At 47.3% G+C, this 19254-nt stretch overlaps 1 protein-coding gene across 5 annotated transcripts in view; it reads left to right on the top strand.

Annotated features, from left to right (window-relative positions):
* Wscd2 (WSC domain containing 2) overlaps window positions 1-3642 on the top strand; it is a 107365-nt gene extending 103723 nt beyond the window's left edge. For all 5 annotated transcript variants that reach the window (XM_063225810.1, XM_003477876.4, XM_013141815.3 and 2 more), the window contains one exon: window positions 1611-3642. In XM_063225810.1, coding sequence (XP_063081880.1) covers window positions 1611-1963 — 353 coding nt within the window. In that variant the 3' untranslated portion in view covers window positions 1964-3642. The remainder of the gene's footprint in view (window positions 1-1610) is intronic.
* Window positions 3643-19254: the final 15612 nt, after the last annotated feature.

Genomic DNA, 19254 nt, shown 5'->3' with positions numbered 1-19254 from the left:
CATGGGGTTCCAGGAGGGGAGACCAGGGGAGCCCGAGGCTCACACAGATTCTGATGTGTTCTACAAAGGAAAGAGGCCCTCCATCACGATGCAATGTGGCGGTCGGGAATTTTAATTTAGCTCAACAGCCGTTCCTGGGACCCCTGCTGAGGGAGGCAGTGGGAGAGAGGCTGCTGGTGCCTGAGGATGAGCAGGACCTGGAATGGGCAGATCTGGTTGTGCTTCCAGCCCCGAGACCTTGAGCAGGTCACTGCACCCCCTCTGAGCCTCAGTTTCCTCCCTAATGATGAGTGAAGGGTAGCTCTTCCCCTTCAGGGAAGCTCAGGGCCTTCTTTTTAAGAACTGCTCCCCCACCTAGGTTGGGGCTTCACCAATGTTTGTGTAAAAAATGAATGCCCCCTGTTGTCCTCTGGTCCCAGTTCAGAGTTTCGAGGACCCGCTCTGCCGTCCTCCAGCTGGCGCTCAGCACTGAGGCTGTGATCCCTTTGCTGTGCTCCCAGCGTCCTCTACGCCTCCCTTCTGCTGCCCACAGCAGCTCCCCGCCTGGCTTTCTCCTCCTTATGGCTCCCTCCAGGTCTCCCCAAGGAACTTCCCAGATTCCATGAACCTGGGTTTCAAGTCAGACTGTCCCAAGCACCCCTGCCCAAGGTGACACCCACCTCGTTTCACTATGGCTAGATAGCAGATGGCAGAAAGACAGGCGCCATGGGTAGAGAGTCCCACACGGTGTAATCAGCGCTGTGCAGCTTTGTGAGGAAAGAAGGGGGCGCCTTCCTCCAAGAGGAGGCACCTGCCTGAGCCCCGCAGCCGCCATCACCCGAAAACAGGTTAGCAGGGCAGCAGCGAGGGCCAGCATCTACTGAGCAGCTGCTGCGAGCAAGGCACCACGCTGACGGCGTCAGCTGCCATGTGACACACTCAGAATAACGGCCCTGTGACCCCCGGGAGTAGATGCTAGCACAGGATGCCTTGGCCGCTAAAAGCCCACATCCTGGAGTTGGATTACCTGGGTTCAGTTCCTGGCTCCGCTTGCTCTTAGCTGCATGAGGCTGGGAGCTGCCTGAGCCTCTGTCCCTCAGTTTCCCCTCCTGGTAAAGGAGGGCAATGATGACACCTCCCTCCCACAACTGCAAAGATGAAGTGGATGTATTAATAGTTCTTAGCATGTAATTATAATGTAATACAGTTATATACATGTAATATACAATCAATATATTAACACACATTGTTTAATTATAATGTACATATAATATACATTATATATTTATATTTTATACAATATATAATACTACATAAAATATATGTAATTTATGTATTACAGAGTATCACATATGACATGTGTATCAGCTACATATTTTATATATGATTGTAATATGTTGAACACTCACAAGATATATTTATAAATTATTTTAAAATTAGTTTAAATATCCTCTGTGTATATTACATGTTCATACTGCAGTAGCATACATTTACATAGAGGGCCTGGCTTGCAGAACACAGGAAGGGAGAGAGACTATCCCAGAGACGTGGCAGGCTGGGGGTGCAGGGGCGGTGGGTGTGTGCACAGGCCGGCCACGCTGTCCCAGGCTGACCCTCCCTCCTCCCCGCAGAGTGGCCCGAGTTCGTGCGCAACTACGCCCCCTGGTGGGCCACGCACACGCTGGACTGGCTCAAGTTCGGCCGGAAGGTGTTGGTGGTGCACTTCGAGGACCTGAAGCGGGACCTCTTCGCGCAGCTGGGCCGCATGGTCAGCCTGCTGGGCGTGGCCGTCAGGGAGGACCGGCTGCTGTGCGTGGAGAGCCAGAAGGACGGGAACTTCAAGCGCTCGGGGCTCCGCAAGCTGGAGTACGACCCCTACACCGCTGACATGCAGAAGAGCATCTCGGCCTACATCAAGCTGGTGGACGCGGCCCTCAAAGGGCGCAATCTCACGGGCGTGCCCGACGACTACTACCCGAGATGATGCCTCGGCCGGGGGAGGGGCGGAGGCCTGAGCACGCCCTGGTGACCCTCACTGACCTGTGCTGTCTTTGGTTTGGGGACCGTCCATCCCCCTGGCTGCTGTGGCCTTCGGCGAGTTTCCTGCATGACAGAGGAGGCTCGAGGGAAGAGATCGTCCAGGCGCGCCCACCCTGCTCTCCACTGCTTCCCCCAGGAAATACCGGCCACCTGGTTTGGGGAGTTCTGGCCACATGGACCCTGTCCTCTCCCACACCCACCTGCCCTTATGTCCCTGTCCACCACTCTGCGTTCCCCTGGTGGGAGGGAAGGCTCTTTATTGTCACGAGGCATGCTGGGCCCTGCCCACTCCCAGGAGCAGATGTTGAGGACCCATGTGACAGCTCTGGGGTACCCCTGGGGACTGTGGTGTGCCACCCCGTTCCTTCTCTGCTCAGGAGACCCTGGCACTGTCTCCATCTCAGGCCACCCTCTGTTGGGAAGAAAGATTACTGATGTGTCCTCTGGGCCTTGGATGCCTGACACTCTGAGTAGAGTGGGCAGACAGCTGTGCTCACAGTAGGTGGACTGGCACCACCCCCTGGTTTCCCTGGCCACACTGCAGCTGAAGAGACAGCTGGTGGCCTTTCCACTCTAGGGTTCTGATCCTACGCTGTTCTCCCCCCCCGTGTCTAGGAGGTGACCTTGGATGTCTTTCATTTCACTCCCAGGGTTCCTTGGGCAGCATCCGCTAACCCCACAGCATGCCGTGCCCAGAATTTGGTAAGCGTTAGAGCCCCAGGGACACATCTGTCCATTGTGGGTTCCAACACATCGATCTCACACTGCCCTCCTGACCCTACCAGCGGGTCCTTTGCTATTCAGCTGAGAGAGCAAGAATGATCCAAAACAGGTAGAACCAAACCCAAAAAGAGACCCCCACTACCTTCCTAGACCCCCAGCCTCCGTTCTTCAGAGCCTGACAGGACCAGCTTCCCCTCAGGGCCCGTCCAGGACTGGGGCTGAAGAATAGTTCATCGTTTCCATTGTAACGCTGCTCTCTTGATGCTGAGACAACAAACCAAAGGATTTCTGAAGACCTGAGTCACTGACCATCTGTTCTAAAGCATTGACCCAGGACCCCGTTCTGTCCCCGTATCGTGGATCCCAGTGGCTCCACACCCAGCCCACGCTTCACCACCCCCACCCTGTAGATGCAAAAGCCATAGGTCACAGCCTCTTTGCTCTTCTGTCTGGAGTGCCTCCCAAGTAAACGCTCATCCCCAAAGAGCAAAGGGACGATGGAGAAGGCGAGTGAAAAGAGTATATTTTTTTAAGAGGACTAACCAATGACCAGTACATTCCACCCCCTGAGGCCCTGGCCGTGCAAAGAGAAGGCATGAGAAGTGGACCCGAGCTACCCTTCTCCAGGTTCCCCTGTCTAAAGAATCTGGACCACCCATGACTCAGCCCATGGGCTCTGAATGTATTTTGTACCATGTTTCTTTCCCCCAGCTGATTTCTAGTCTTTGATGAAGCCGAAGAGGGCCTGGCCTCCCTTCTCCCAGGGAGGCCCGCTCTCTCTGGAAGACTCTTGGTCCAACACCTGGGCCAGTTCTTTGCTGGTGGTCTCCTCTGGCCACGGGCTTGTGTCTGAAGATTCCTCAGGTCAACACTATCATTAAATTCAAGTTTTGTTGATAATTCTACTCTGTGGTGGAGTGTTATATAGGGCAAGTAGACAAAAGGGATCGTGTGTGTGTGTGTGTGTGTGTGTGTGTGTGTGTGTGTGTGTGGTGTATCTGGAGATAGAAATGGTATGTAATTGCTTCTGTCTCTCTCCTCCTCTCTCCTCTCTCCCAGCATAGCAGCCTGTGAAGAGATCTGTGTGTAGTCCTCTTGGTGTTGAGAGAGCCTGTGTGTCTGCATGTGGAATTTGTGTGTGGAGGAAACCAATTGGTGTGGGGGACCCGAGGTGTGAGTGGCTACCAGTCTGCTCTGGGAGGATCTGCCTTCCGTGTGTACCTTTTGTCCTTGGTAACCATAAGGAGTGTGAGTAGACGTGGGCTGGAAGAGACAGCCACCATAAGATTGTACAAGGGTACAGAAGAGGTCATCTACGGACAGTGTACGCCCTTCGTCTGAGTGTGTGTGACAGAGAGAGACCCTGAGTGTGTGCTATGCATGCATTTTTGCAGTAGAGAAGCCAGTAAAAATACAAGAGCAGAGAGGCCCCGTCTGTCCCCTAGTGTGTGGGTGATGGTAGGGGATGCTTAGCCAGTGCCTCCGAACCTCTGAGTACAGCTGAAGGGAGAGCCTGGGTTCACTCCTCTCACTCACTGGAGAGGTTTCTAAGAGAGGTACTGGTGCCCAGACTGTGTCCCAGCCCACAGGAGGGACAGATCTTAGATCCCACCGTGTGGGTGGAAAGGAGAAGGGACCAGGGACAGGGAGAAAAAAGAGAGAGGGGCTTCTCCCCATCCAGGGGGAGAGCTCAGGGCTCGGGGTCTTGGGGTTCATAGGTAAGGAGGGGAAAAGAGCTCCCAAGAAGACATGTGACATGGGGATTCATGCTGTCTCAGAGAAACCATTCTGGGATGACTGACTAAGCTCTGGTCTCAGCTTCAACCTGCACTCTCACCCCTGGTCACACACAAGGCCCAGTCCTAGACCCTTGAACCTGAGTCATGAGTGAACTCTGATCACAGACGGAGCTCTGATCCTGACGTGTACTGACCCACAATCCTTGTCACACACTGATCTTTTATCCAAACTGTTCATTGCCTGAGTCTCAGCTCTGGTTCTGTACATGCTGAGCCCTGACCCTGATTACTGATCACACCCCAGGCTGGCCTTAGGTTAGGCCTTAACCTAGCCTAGAACAAATACTGATTGTGTCTCTTGACTGAGTCCTACTCTTTGTCACTTGAGCTCTGATTCTGGCCATAAACTGAGCCCCATCTCACGCTGGAGAAGTCCTGATCTCAATCACTGTGAGCCCTGGCCTGATCTCACACCAAGCCTTGACTCTGGTCCCAGGCTGAGCCCTGAACCAATGTGCCAATTTCCCCTTCCCTCTCTAAATATCATCTGTGGAACCAAGCTCCTTCAGCCGGAAATGAGGGCCACTATGAGGCACCCAACTCTCCTGGACCCTCCCAGGATCTCGTAGATTTTGTGCCATATCCAGCTGCCCATTCACCTCACCACAGTTTCCAGAGAGAGAAAGAAGCTGCTCTGAAGCCTCTTGAGCCAATTTTGGAGCTGACATGGACAGTTTGCAATGCTTTCTTTGGCTGATGCCTGCCTTTTGTACCCCAATTCATCATCTGGAACCAAATGTTTGTATTTCAGACTCAGAAAGAACTGAGCAACCCAACACAAGTTTATTAAGCACCTACTGCATGCCAGGCATTGGTTTTGGTTTTTGTTTGTTTGTTTTTTTTTTCTGAGACAATGATAAACATTCCCCCTTCCTGCAGAGTTTAATGTTTGATCAATAGAGAACAGATATTTGTAAAGTGATCAGAAAGATTTTGCAGAATGAGAATGGGACAAAGAAGATAAGGACAGAGGGCCTGAGCCACTCCTCACCATCGCTTTGAGGTAGGTGAAAGAGAGATTATAGGTCCTTTCTGCAGGGGAACAAGGGGTCCGATAAGTGTCCCAAGCCACAGAGATTCATTGCAGAGCTGAGGCCACTGCCCTTTCCTCTCTGGACCTAAAAGTCCATCCCATGTGCAGAAAATGACAGAAGGAAAAGGTATGGATTCCAGTGGTCCCCAGTGCAGGCGACACGGCTGGCCTGGATGTGGGGACACCTGGGCTGCATCTTGCTGTGCCCTCACCATGGTCCCAGGACTTGAGAGTGAGCAGGGTTCAGTATCGGCTGATTGCTGAAATCATTCCAGATTTCTCCAGTAACCCTGGAGGTTGCTGCCAATGTGTCCCGCAGTGCAGGGGTAGGGGTGGGCATCCCGAGTGGACTCATCACCTCCCGGAGGCCCGGTCCTGGTCCTTTTTCTCTCTTGCTCTGCTTTCTTTTTGACCACCCCTCTGTCTTCCTGTTTTTCTTCCCCTGCCTTCGGCTCCCAGCCTCCTTCTTTATTGTCTAATTTCCTCCAGCTGCTCATTAACCGCTTCCTTTGTGTCTCCCTACCCATGTGCTCTTTTTCTCTCCTGCCTTCCCCTCTCCCTGTTCCCAGCATCTCATCCTTTTCCCTTTTTCTCTTGCTGCTTAGGTTTATCTCTACCTTCTGGGCTCTCCGTCTCTTTATCCTTCCCTTCCTCCCTCTCCACCCCTGCTCTCCTCTCCCATCTCCTCATCCCGGAGAGTGGGGGTGACTCTGCAGGATCCAGACACAGTGAGACAAATGGTACCCAGGCTGGTAACCAAGGAAGTGGTTTCCTTAGCAACAAAGCTGCAGGCACGTGCCACACTGCCCTGGCCCCTTCGCTACTACAGTAAAGAGAGAGAGAGACAGAAACAGAGACAGAAAAATAGAGAAGCACAGAGCGAGAATGTGGATGGTACGGGGGGCAGTAACCCTTGAGACAGTGCTACCTCGCTGTGGTATGAGTCTTACAAGCGGACACAATAGCTGACACCAGCTCCTCCTTTAAGGGCACTCAGCAGAGCTGGTATCGGAAGTGGGCATTTAAGACGCAGGCAAGCTGGAGGTAGGACCCGCAGGGCTTGGTGACAGGTTGGATGTGGGAAGGAACAAGAAACAAAAGCCAAATAAGCCCAAGGTGCTGGCCCCGGGCAGTTCCTCGAAGAGGAGTTTCCTTTGACTGAGACTGAGAATCCAGGACAGAGCAGTGGGTGAGGGAGGGCAAGATATTAAGGTGACAGAGCCCCTGTCCCTGAGAATTCATCCACCTGACAAGGGGAGGAGAGGGAAGGCGTGGAGACAGAGGCAGTTCTCCTCAGTGAACTGGCCACAGGGTGCCCGGGAGAGCGAGCACACCCCTGATGGGGACAGAAGCTCAGAGAAGTTCAGTCATTTGCTTTAGGGACACGAAAGCCAGTGACAACCCTGGCGGTCTAAGCTGGGAATGATCCAGAGCCTGTCCGGAAGGCAAAAGAGAAAGCAAGAGGTATGAAATAGAGAGACGGGGAGCAGGAGACAGATTTAAATCACTGATCTGGCACTTTTTCCTAGTGGGAAAACAAAAATATGCTCAATTTTAGAGAAATGAGAAAAGGGGAGGCGGGAGAGAAAGTGCCTACTGTATGATGGCTTCAGCGGCTATAAATAACTGTCCCCAAAGGAAACATCTGCCAAGACGTGTTCCCTTCCAGAGCAAAGAACTGTGCCCCAGCACATGTTGATGCTCAGAGGGGTGTGGGAGGGCGAAGGGCGCGGGGCAGCCAGTGGATCCGTGTACCCGGAAACCTGCCTCCTTTCCCCCAAAAGCAATAAAACGTGCGGGCGAGGAGAGCTGTAAATCTGGATGGTGATAATATCCGTCCTCGCAAAAGCAACATGTTTATTTATCGTGTTTGTGGGTTTACTGCTGCTCCTCAGATTTACAGCCTGCAATCTGCTCGCGTGCCAGGGGAGGGACACGGAGATGAGGACAGACCCAGCAGAATGTGGAGGAGGAAGAAGTGAAGGAATATGTATCCCCTCGCCCCACTCCCACCCCCTGGCTGCCTTAAATCCGTTTCAAACAAAGGTAGTGATTTAGCCGAGCAGGCCCTTGCAGCTCTCTTTCGGGCCGCCAACAGCTAATTGAAAGGAACAGTCATTACAGAAGGAACTGTGTTGCCATAAAATGATTTTTGTGCATGCTAGAATCGTTCACTAAACAATTACGGGAAAGGACAGTCAGCTGGGAGTGACAGAGTAGCATGTGGTGGTGGCCAGATTCCTGTGGATCCTCAAGTGGAGGCCAAATGATCGGGACAAGTACCCTTCTGAGACAGGAGTTAGACATCCAAGCCATAAAATAGTTACCTGGGCTTCCTGGAACTTGACACTCCCCGGCTTAGCTCAGGTCTTCAGAACCAGATGTCCCAAAAGATGGGAGCAGGGAGCCGTCTGTGTCTTCCAAAGCTCCCTAGGTACAGGGATCAGTGCAGTAGGAAGGGAACGGGGTGATGCTATGGGCTGACTCTGAGGGAAGCTGTACACTGTTGACCCAAATCATCTGGCCTGAGCCATTGTCACAGCAGGAAAGGATTGTTATCATCACCCACGCCTTTTCATGCACTATGATCGATGTGTCCCTAAAACTAACCCAATATCTTGCACATATTAAGTACTGGGTAAGTGTCTGTTGATTGTCTCAGTAAGTGAATGCCGAGATTCAATTCTTAACAGATATGGAGAGAAGAGCCAGTGTCACCAGTCAAAGCTGGCTTGAGTTTGTCCCTGAGTGGCCCTGAAGTTTAACCCCAGCAAGACTGGATGTTTTCTATTCTCTCACCCACTTAGACTCCAAAAGCCAATGAGTGGTGTGGTGCAACCCACTTTCCTGGTCCCCAGCAGCCAATGGTACACATTTCTTCCCAAATTCACATGCATGACTGTGTCAAACTACCAGAGACAAAGGCGGAGGAAAGAGGAAAGATGCACTTTGGTTCACAGCTTCAGAGGTTTCAATCCATGACTGGCTGCTTTGGGGCCTGTGGTAAGGCCAAAATACCATGATGAGGAGCGTGTGATGGCGGTGTGGGGGTTAGAAAAAGCCCCTTCCCCAAAACTCATTAAGCTATGCATTCATAAATGGAAGAAGACATTGATGAGGAAAAGCCCTTGTGATCCAGTCACCACCCCACAGGCCCCAGCTCCAGACAATGCTGTACTGGGGACCAAGCCTTCAATGTACAAGTCTTTTCATCTTTATGTTTATTTGTATGTGTTTGCCATACATAGTGCTTATGATCCCAACTGTAACACATGGGTAGCTTGGAACTGACCATGATAGGAATATTTATACTGTGGAAAATGGCAAATGCTACAAATCAGGAGTCTTGTGTTTTGTTTGTTTCGAGAGACAGCTGTTAAGCATTTGCCCGCACACCACGACATAGCCAGCAAACCGGCACACATCATCCTGTTGCTAGTCTTTGTGTATACTGTGCCCTCGGCTCGAAAAGCCTTCATCCAGCTCATCTCTTGGCCTCCGTAGGACTTGGTTCAGGTTTTTCCCCTTTGAGGCAGCCTACCACGATGACAGAGAAGTTTAGCTTTTTCTTTACCCATCTTAATCACAGTGCTGAACATGACAGTTGTGATTTCTTGAGTAATCAAGACAGAGAAGGAGAGACAGAGAGAGAAACTTATGTTGTTCCTTTAGAGTGAATATCAAATCTTCATCTCCAGATTTCCATATGCCTCCTAGCAGAAAACAGGAGATGAGCAAGTTTTCACATAACAAAAGAATGGATACACCGATTACATTTATCACTGTTCCAAATTCTTTGGTTTTCACAAACTCAGGAGTCGATGGATAGAAGGATCACCTATTACACACTGGCCAAGAAGAAATGGAAGCAAGAAATGTTGGTCATTATGATTCTGGTAAGACACTAAACACTAACTATGGGCTAGCAATGTGCTAAGAATTTCACATGTATGACATTCCTAAATCACCACCAGAACACTGAGATACAGAGACTTGTTCTTCTCATTTTATAGTCATGGAAACCAAGACTTAGGTGAAATAATTTACCCAAGATCACGCAGCTTGGAAATGATATAACTGGGCTTTGAACTAGGTAGCCTAGTTTTAGAGCCCCTACATTGTGCTTTGTGCTGCATCCTGGGGGAAGAATTAATTCAGAGCCAGGAAGAAAGGTGTGGGTCTGGATGGATAACAGGGAGGATTGCAGGAAGGAAACATCTAGCAAGGAACAGACTGCTTCAGAGCTGGAGGTGAAGGAAGAAAGTAAATCGTATGAAGGTTTGGCCTTCCTGGGAAAATTTAGATCCTTGGGGACCTAATTTAGGAAGTTAGAAATTATCTAACGTAATGGTGTCCTAATTAGGGCAGTGGGTCCTATATTCAGTCAAAACCAACCTGAAACCCTAATTCAGTGGTGTAGTGCAGTGGGTTGTTCGTATTGCTTAGGGCTCTAAAAGGTTCGCCATCACTGCCCAAGTCTCTAACACAGTGGTTCTCCACCAGGCATGACTTTTCACCCCAGGGATTTTTATCACTATCTGGAGATATTTTTGGTTTTCACCACTATGAGGGGGATGTTGGTGGCATTGAGTGGGTAGAGGCGAGGCATGCTACTTGACAACCTGTAATGCACAGAACCCACAAAGTGGGAGATAGAAACAAACAGAGTGAGGCAGGCTGGGAGTTGGTGGCCCAGCCTTAGCTGGGCTCTTAGCTGGTTTGCAGGTTCCCATGACAACTGCCAAGAAATGATCTTTTATTCCACAGCTCAGTGGTTTTCTTTAGATGCTTTTCTCTACTCAGCCCACACCACAGAGACAAAGAGACAGTATCTTCCCAGGCAGAGACTGCACAGGAGCAGGACACAAGGACCAAGACCCTTTCATTGTGACAATGGAATCAGAAAAATTTGGGAAGAGACAGGCAAAAAGGAAAAGAGGGGCTTAAAACCAAAAATCCAATCATCAGACACAGAACGTAGTGGGAATGGAAGAGGTATTCTCAGGCCAGCTTAGAAATCTAATGAAAGGCTTAAATTGCACCCCTAGAAAAATGTGTGCATGTGCAGAGGTTTATGCATGGTTTTAAAGAATATTTATACCCTCAGGGCCTAAATGAGAAAATTAGAAATCATTTAGTCCATTGGCTCCCAAATTAGGGCAGTAGATCTCTATCTTCAATCAAAACCAAATGTGAAATGCTGACCTCTAATACAATGGTTCCCTTCCAGGCATTGTTTTGTACTCCAGGAGATCTTTATCAAAGTCTGGAGATATTTTGGGTCTTCACAGCTAGAGGAGAGGAGCGGCTCCTGGCCTGCGGTGGGTAAAGACTACGAATCCATGCAAATCCTACAATGCAAATAAGAGCCCACAACAAAGTACGATCTGACCCAAACTGTCCATAGTGTCAAGGTTGACAAACCCCAGTGTACCAGAACAAGGGGAGCTGCTCACAATGGTGAGGTGACTGGGGGGCAGGCATGGAACTCCTCTAGCATCACACAAGCCTGATTTAGATTCTACTCAGCTAGGTACCCCAGAGCCACCTGCCAAGCATCTTTGAGCTTTAGTGTACTCACTTTTGAAATGGAAGTCGTCATGGAATATAACTCCTGTACTATCCACAAAGTGAAATAAAACAACTAAGTACTATTAGTAGTATACTAATGCCTCAGTTTAGGAGCCTAATTTGTTTTATGATTTCAGGGGAGTTGACTGCGTTTGTGTTTGTGTGAGGAAGATGGCCATGGTGGTATTTGTCACCCTATTCTGAGTTGTGGATGGAAGCAAAATTCTGCTGAATGCTTTGGTTTGTGAGCTGAATTATTTGCAAACAGAAGCATTCAGGAACTGAGTTATTACTGTAGTAGTAGTATTTTTATTAGTACTAATCATGCTGTGGAGGATGTCACAAATGAGGAAATCAGTTCCTAAAAAACTCAGGAAAGTATCTATGACTGGCTAGCTTGAGGGTCCAAGAACATGATTAAGCTGAGAAACGTCTTGTCAAGCTGTGGAGATAAAACTATTGGCTGGTTTTTCCTGTATGGCTTATAATCTAACCCTACCATGTGTGAACTTCTCCCAAAAACACTGAGGGAGTCCTGCCACAGGAATGCCTTAAAGAAGTCAGACCACCACACCCAGGGACTGTGGATCTGAATGAAACTCCACCTTATAATTATCTACCTATATTTCCTATTTGCATTCAAAGCCCAGCACTCATCTTTGGAGTGAATCTTGATTTAAAAAATCTAAGATATTTGCCCATCTTTGCTTGGGATCACCTAAAAGCAGAGCCTTAGGCAAGGATGTGTGTACAGGTCATAATTAAGAGGTGACCCTAGGGAGCAGAAGTAGTGACAATAGAGAGAGAACAAGCATCAGAAAGTATAATTTTCAAGATCATGACTATGGGTCATGGGGGTGTGATGCTACCAGGACCTCAGAAAAAGTGTGTAAACCTGTTTTAGTCTCTCCCCATGTCACTGGGACAAAATCCCCAATGCTCCCAACTTTAAAAGAAGACAGGTTTATTTATTTTGGCTTGTTCTTTAGAAATTTAAGTCCATAATTAGCAGGCTTGAAACAGAAACTGTGTGGCCTGGCTGGGGGAAAGCTGCTCACCTCATTGCAGCCAGGAAGCCCAGAGAATGAAGAAGGGGGCCCAGGAAAGAGATACACATGTCCAGATCATGCCCTCAGTGCCTCACCTCTTCCAACCAGACCTCAGCCCCTAACAGCAAACTTCGCTGTAGTGCACCCATGACATTTTGAAATCCCCACCCATGAGCGCATGAGGTTTGGGGCTCTATCTAGATATAAACTGTAACAAGACTGCCTGTCAGAATCATCTGCTAGAAGACAGGAGCGTTTCCATCAGCTCTCTGCCTTCCCTTGTTGAGAATTGCCCCTGGGGCTAGACAACTAACTTCCCCCGAAGGCATTTCAGCAAGGTACTGCAGAAGTTCAAGACACTAGAGAGGCCTGGGGTCAAAATCGGGGTTCATGACATATGCTTGACACAAAAGAAGAAGTGCGTAGGAGAAATCATTGCAATCAGAAGCTGACAGTAGCAAGTTCAGGTGTGGATGGAATGTTACACCAGATGGTATCGCAGGCACAGAATTCCTGGGATTCTTCCTCACCTCAAGTCTCACCTTTGCCAACTACGCGACTCTCTGAATTTCAGTTTTCTTCTTATGTAAAAACAATAACATCTGGCTCACAGAGCTTTTGGGAGAATGGGGTGAGTTTATGTTTGTAAAGTACCTGGCAATAATATTGTCTTACATAAATATACTGCTATGAAAAATAGTTACCCAGCAAACAGGCACAAAACCCATACACTTTCATTAACCTGTTTGCCATGATTTAGGTCAAGTAATGGATAAGTGTACAAGAAATGAAATTTGGTAATTCTGCTGGTCAGTTTCTATCACTGTGAGAAAAATACCTGACATAAATAAATTGTAAAGAGGAACAGTTTGTACTGGCTCACGGTTTCAGAGGCATCAGTCCATGGCCACTTAGCCCTGTTGCTTTGGGCCTGTGGTGGTGCAGTACATCAAGATGGGAGAAGGGGGCGCCACTCGCCTTATGGTAGCTGGGAATCAAAGAGAAATAGGAAGGACCTGGGATCCCAGTGTTCCTTCCAGGCCATGTCTCCAGTGACCTAACTCCCCTCCACCAGGCCTCACTTTTTAAATGTTCCCCCATCTCCCAGTAGCACCACAAGCTAGAATCCAAGACTTTGACACCTAGGCTTTGGAGGACAATTCCAAACCAAAAGATCCAATAAACAGATGGGCAGGAGAGAAGGGTGAACCAGTCACCAGTGGAATCTTCACAGCTTAGTAACCTGCTAGAGGATCTCTTCAGAGTGATCTCCAAGTTCCCGTCCATGGTTCATACTTGGTGCAAGCTCCAGTGATACTGTTCATCTTGTGCAGACAAAAATCTTTTAAAAAAATTTTTTACAAGTAGAAAAGCGACCAGAGTAGCTTAGGTAGGTCATGCAACTCAAATAGAAAGAGGTCTCAGATAAATGTCACAAATATGTAAAATGTGCACAATTCCACATACTGAACACATAAACACACACACAAATTCTTCATTTTCACAAAGAAATACATTTTCTCCTGTAGTTTCCCTAAAACGTGAAGCTTTCATAAACTTTGTTAATTGTCACGCTTTTAATAAAGATGTGCAAAGAAGCATTTCTCTACTACAATGAAAACATACAAGCATGGTATTAAGTGGCAGTTAACCGTGGAAGAAGCAAAAGAGTGGTGGGGACTATGATTAGCAGGAGATACCGGCTCAGTGACACTACAATAAATGAAACAAAGTACTCAGAGAATCAACCCTACTGAAACAAGCCTAAGCAGATGAAGACTGACACAAGTGGTTTCTTTGGAGCTCTGGAATTTAATCCAAAACACAAGTCAATCTTGTAAATATTTAATGAAATAAAGAGAAACTGAATTTCAGCATCTAAGAAAATCTCAATCAGGTCACTGACTTCAAACTAAAATAATGGAGCAGAAGCATGATAAGGAATGCGATCTGTGCAAAAAGAATTTGGAAAAGTCAGTAGGCAGACAGTGACAGCCATCCCATCGTACAAATCAGCAATAGTGATTTCTGGGAAGAGGAGAGATTATTGATTCCAGTGTTACAGATTATAACATTCAAAATGACTAGTTTTCACAAGGCATGCAAAGCAATGGGGAAATATGCTATATTCAAAGTAGAAAAATACTCATTCTTGAGGAAGTACAGATATTGGACTTACCTGACAGCAACCTTAAATTAACAGTCCCAACTATGTCTAAGGAGTTAAAGGAGACCATGAACAAAGGGACTCATGAAAATGATATATGGGCTAGATGCATAAAAACATAGAAACTACATAAAAAATGGCTAGAATTTCAGAACATAAAAGGTACCATAACAGAAATGAAAAATTCACTGTCAGTGTTCATAGGCAGATTTGGACAGGAAGAAAAAGAATCATTAAATTGGAAAATTAAAAAATGGTATTATCTAGTCTGAGGAATAGATGAAAAAAAGTGAATAAAAGTGAACAAAATCTAAGGAACCTAGATGACACTATGAAGTGTGCCATAAATTATGGCAGTCCCCGAAGGAGAAGAGAGAGAAAGGAGGCAAAGTAGTCAAAGAAATAATGGACAAAACTTTCCAAATTTGATGGAATCCATGAATTTACACATCCAAGATGTTCAATGAACTCCTCGTAGAATGAATCCAAAGAGCTTACATCAATCATATTAGAATCAAATGGCCAAAAAGTACCTTGTAACCACTAGACATAAGTGACTCATCACATACAAGGGATTCTTAATAAGACTGATGACCAGTTTCTCACTAGAAAACACAGGGCCAGAAGGCAGTGGGGTAGCATATTCAAAGCCCTGAAATTTTAAAAAAAAACCTTCAAGTAGTAATTCTATATACAGAAGAGTATCCTTCAAACAGGAGGAAGCAGTGGAGACAGTCCCAAATAAAAGGAAATTCATTGCTAAAAGATTTAGCCTGTCTTAAGTGAAATAAATGAGACCCGGGAGATAAAGGATTGCATGGCTTCTCTTATATGAGAAACCTAAAATACAAATTAATGAGAGTAAAATAAAGGGGAAATTGTAGGAAACATAAAAACTTTGGGGGGATGAGAAAACAGAGAGGGAGTTGAGGAGAGCAAAGGGATTGAAAATAATCAAGATGTGTTACATACATGCACCAACAAACATAACTATTATAAGCAGGAAGATTATATACAAACATAACTATTACATATTACACACATATACTAATAAAAAATCTTAAAAATAAATATAAAAGAAGTCTTTCAAGATGAAATTAAAGAATATTAGACAATAACGCCAAGCCATGAAGAAGTAATGAACACGTAAAAGTAATCATAAATAAATATAAAATCATATTGCATTTTTTTGTAATTTGTAACCACTACATAAAGGCAAGGAAAGGGGGTGTGACCTGTAAAGGAGAATCTATGCCCCATGGAGGAGAAAGGCACACGTCATCTTCAACCAACTATCTCTACATGAGCCATAGTTTCCAGAGCTTTCCAGAATATTCTGAGATTTTTAGGTAAAGTATCCTAATTCTGCATCATTTTTTACACAATGTTGATGTAGCAAAGCACTTTCAGACCACATGTGGCCCCGTGGTCAGCTGGTTTATGAAGATTATCCAAGAGAAAACACCTGAAATAATTAATTTATAAAAAGAAAAATGGTTGTTTTGGCTCACAGTTCTGGCCTTTAGCCTCTAAGAACTACCCACAATCTTCCACAATATTTCCTGTGTCCTCCTCCTGAGAAGTTGGTGAGGCCAGGACCGACCCTGCAGGAAGAAAGTAATGCATGCCCTGAGTGGAGGGGGTGATCATGGTTGTGACTGGTCCCTGGTGCCTCTAAAAGAAAGCAAAGCTTTAAAGGGGAAGAATAACTGTCTTTTCTGCAGGACCACTCTGCACAAGGCTTCCTAGCTTTTTAAGCTAGGGGACAGTTCCTCTGTATACGCTGGTACAGACTACACACTGCAGAAATCTACAATATGCCATTGGTCCAAAGTCGTGTAGATTTACATATTATGACTTGTTTTGGAAGACAAAACTTGTCTTGAGGAAGGATGCCTTTTCAAATTTGCAAACATGAAACATGAGCTAATGGTACAGCTTCTGGGACAACTTGTGTGGTCTGGCATCTAATCCCCCATTATCAAGCAGATGCCTTTGTAAAATGTTCCCAAACATAGGATATTAGAGTGGGAATGGCCCTTGGAAATCATTGACTTCAAACCATTTATAAGTGAAGATTAGGGCCGTGAAAACAAAAAGAGCTTGCTTGGAAGAAAACCAAAGCTATGATAAATAAATAATACTTGATATTAATCAAGAATGGAACCAGTACAGTCACCCTGCTAAACCCTTTATGTCAATGACCTAAATGGACTCTCATGAAAACCCTATGAAATTTCATAGATGGAGAAACTGAGGCTCAGGGCTGTGTATCCCTTGCCCAAAACCTTTACAGGAAATAAATGGCAGAAATGGGGTGCGCACCCAGCAGCCTGACCTCAGACCTTGTGTCCTGTTGGCTACAGATCTGCAGATAGACCTTGGACAGCTCATCTCTAGTCCACTGGGCACCAGCTGGGAACTGGAATCTACCGAATCCTCACTGGCTCGCCCATCAGCAGGCTGGAACATCTGGGCCATCTCTCTCTCTCTGTCTCTCTAGGTGGTCGCTCTCATGGTGTTTCCAAAATGTAAGCTTCAGAGAAGCTCTTCCTCCTGGCAGCCACGATTCCCAAGGCACGTGTGCCAAGAAATCAAAAGGCAAATGGAGTGGTACTCGTTTTTAAGACATAGCCTCTGATCACAGAGTCACAGCCTTGCCCAGGTTAAGGGGAAGGAACATAGACCCTACTTTCGATGGGGAACTGTAGACATCACATTGTACAAATAGTGTGTGGGCTGGAAGCATCCATTAGTTTCTACTTGCAAAGTGGCCTCACTAACTTTTCAGTTTAGTATCTCTGAATAGTGTAGTCTGTCCTGCTTTTGGAAGACTAGAGAGGCCTTCAGGGTAACTGCTTCACCCTAGTTGGGACAAAGCTCCCAGGCTCGCCCTTGGTACAAGTTCCTGTGAATGATTTAAGGTCCCTTGGGAGAATGGTCATGGGTATCAGAGGCAGGAGACTTGGAAGTAGTGGCCGTTTTTCAGGTGCTGGGTGACATCCAGTTGCCCATCTGGATACACTTTCCTGATTCTCCTCTCTGTCCTCTCCACTCTCAGCCCACCTGTGAGAGCTGTACCCGGTCCAGGTTAACCAGGGCCCTTGTCCAGCTTAACCACAAAGAAGAGCTAGCAGGACGCTGGGGCCAGGAGGAGAGGGAGCTCTGGACTTTGTTCTGCTGACCCCTCCTCTCAGGTGGCCATATACAGGCTCTGCTCTGCATGACAGTACTGTTTCTGCGTGTTGGCAGGAGTCTCTCCTTCCAGAACTACCTTTTGAACCTGGAAACCATAACAGTTTCCTGGGTACCAGCCCCACACTCTGTACGGGCCCCCACACCCTGGTAATACCTCCATGAATATTCCTGTGTAATGGAAACTCCATGACTTACCCAGTCACTTACTAGGATGTTGTCTAACACAGACTGAGGCCCGTAAGCATCATTCGCCAGCTACTGGCTGCCTTTCCAGTACCATTTACACTCTATCCACAGTTATTCACATTTGTTCATTAGCTTGCTGCTCACCCACTTGTTACTGGGTTTGGAGGGTACCGGAGTCTCCTTCCAGAGGTGACGCCTAGGTTCTTTCACCCAAAGCAAAGAACTAATCTGGACAAGCACAGAGAGTTGCAAGGTTTGACACTTATTAAAGGTAGGAAAAGAGACAGGCTCTGCAGAGAGGGAGCTTGGGCCAACTAAAAGCAGGAAAATAAACACATTCTACAGGATAAAGGCAGAGAGGATGCAGTGCTGCAGAGCTCAGCATGGACCTTCCCAGCTGCATCATCTCCTCTGCAGACTGGCATCAGGTGTAGGCCATCCTATCAAACACAAAACAAAGCAAAGCCTAAGGGCAGGGCTTTGGGAACAGTTTTGCACACAGGTCCTGGGATTTGGGGTTAACAGGTCACACTGGCTTCTCCAGACAGCCTGCCCCTCCCCTGCCTCACACTGCTTGCCAGTCATGATTCGTCAGCCCTTCCCCACTACCCCTCTCCCCATCACCATTCACCTCACACACCCCAATACCACGTTCAGTCTTCTGGCTCAGATCGTGCCTACCCGGTGAAGCCTGAACCACAGTGTGGCTTTTTCACTGTCTCCCCTTCATCAAAAACTCACTTCTTCCCCTCTCTCTAATCATTCAGCTGCACTGTGTCAGAAATACCATGCCTTGGGGCTGGGGATTTAGCTCAGCGGCATTAAGCGCCTGCCTTGCAAGCGCACAGTTGTGAGTTCGATCCTGGTACCGATTTTAAAAGAAAAATACCATTCCTAAACGAAGCCCACCACCCCAAAGCCTCAGTCTTCAGTTTGGAACATCCGCTGGATGGTTCCCAAGGACTGAGCTTGCAGGACAGGAATGCTTGCTGCATGTGAGGACAGGGAATTACGGGAACCAACTCACTAAGGAAGAACGGGGCCATTGTGTCTACTTCACCCTGTTTTGCCTGTTGTCAAAACTACCAGCCACCTTGGGCATCCTGAGCTGGGGCTGGAGGGAGACTGACCCAGGAGAAGCTGCACCCACTTCCTCCCTGGGCTTCCCTGAAAGGCTGGCCTCCTGCCCTTCCCTCTCCTCTCAGGGTTGTGGAAAATGCTTAATTAATAAATATGCCTTTAAAGCAAGCCGATGTTAAAGAGCGATGTTTAAGTGCTAATTATTGTTATCATAGGCCATTTTCCACCCAATTAAATGCATGGATTAGATAATTGTTAGCTAATTCCCAAAGAGAAAGCAGGGCCCTCAGGTTCAGGATTGCATCTTTCCCTAGCAAATGGCCTGGTTTGCAAATCCTTGCAGGATCCAGTGGAGGTTTCTGTGAAAAGAAAATGGACTTTGCCTTTATTTTCCAGATTTCGAGTCCCAGCTCTGTGACTCTTCAGTGG

Source organism: Cavia porcellus, unplaced genomic scaffold (genome assembly GCF_034190915.1).
Source record: "Cavia porcellus strain 051 isolate PalLab524CR breed Dunkin Hartley unplaced genomic scaffold, mCavPor4.1 scaffold_16, whole genome shotgun sequence".
NCBI classification, from domain to species: Eukaryota; Metazoa; Chordata; class Mammalia; order Rodentia; family Caviidae; genus Cavia; species Cavia porcellus.
The sequence above is the reverse complement of the archived record's forward strand: the minus strand, read 5'-3'. Positions and strand labels throughout refer to the sequence as shown.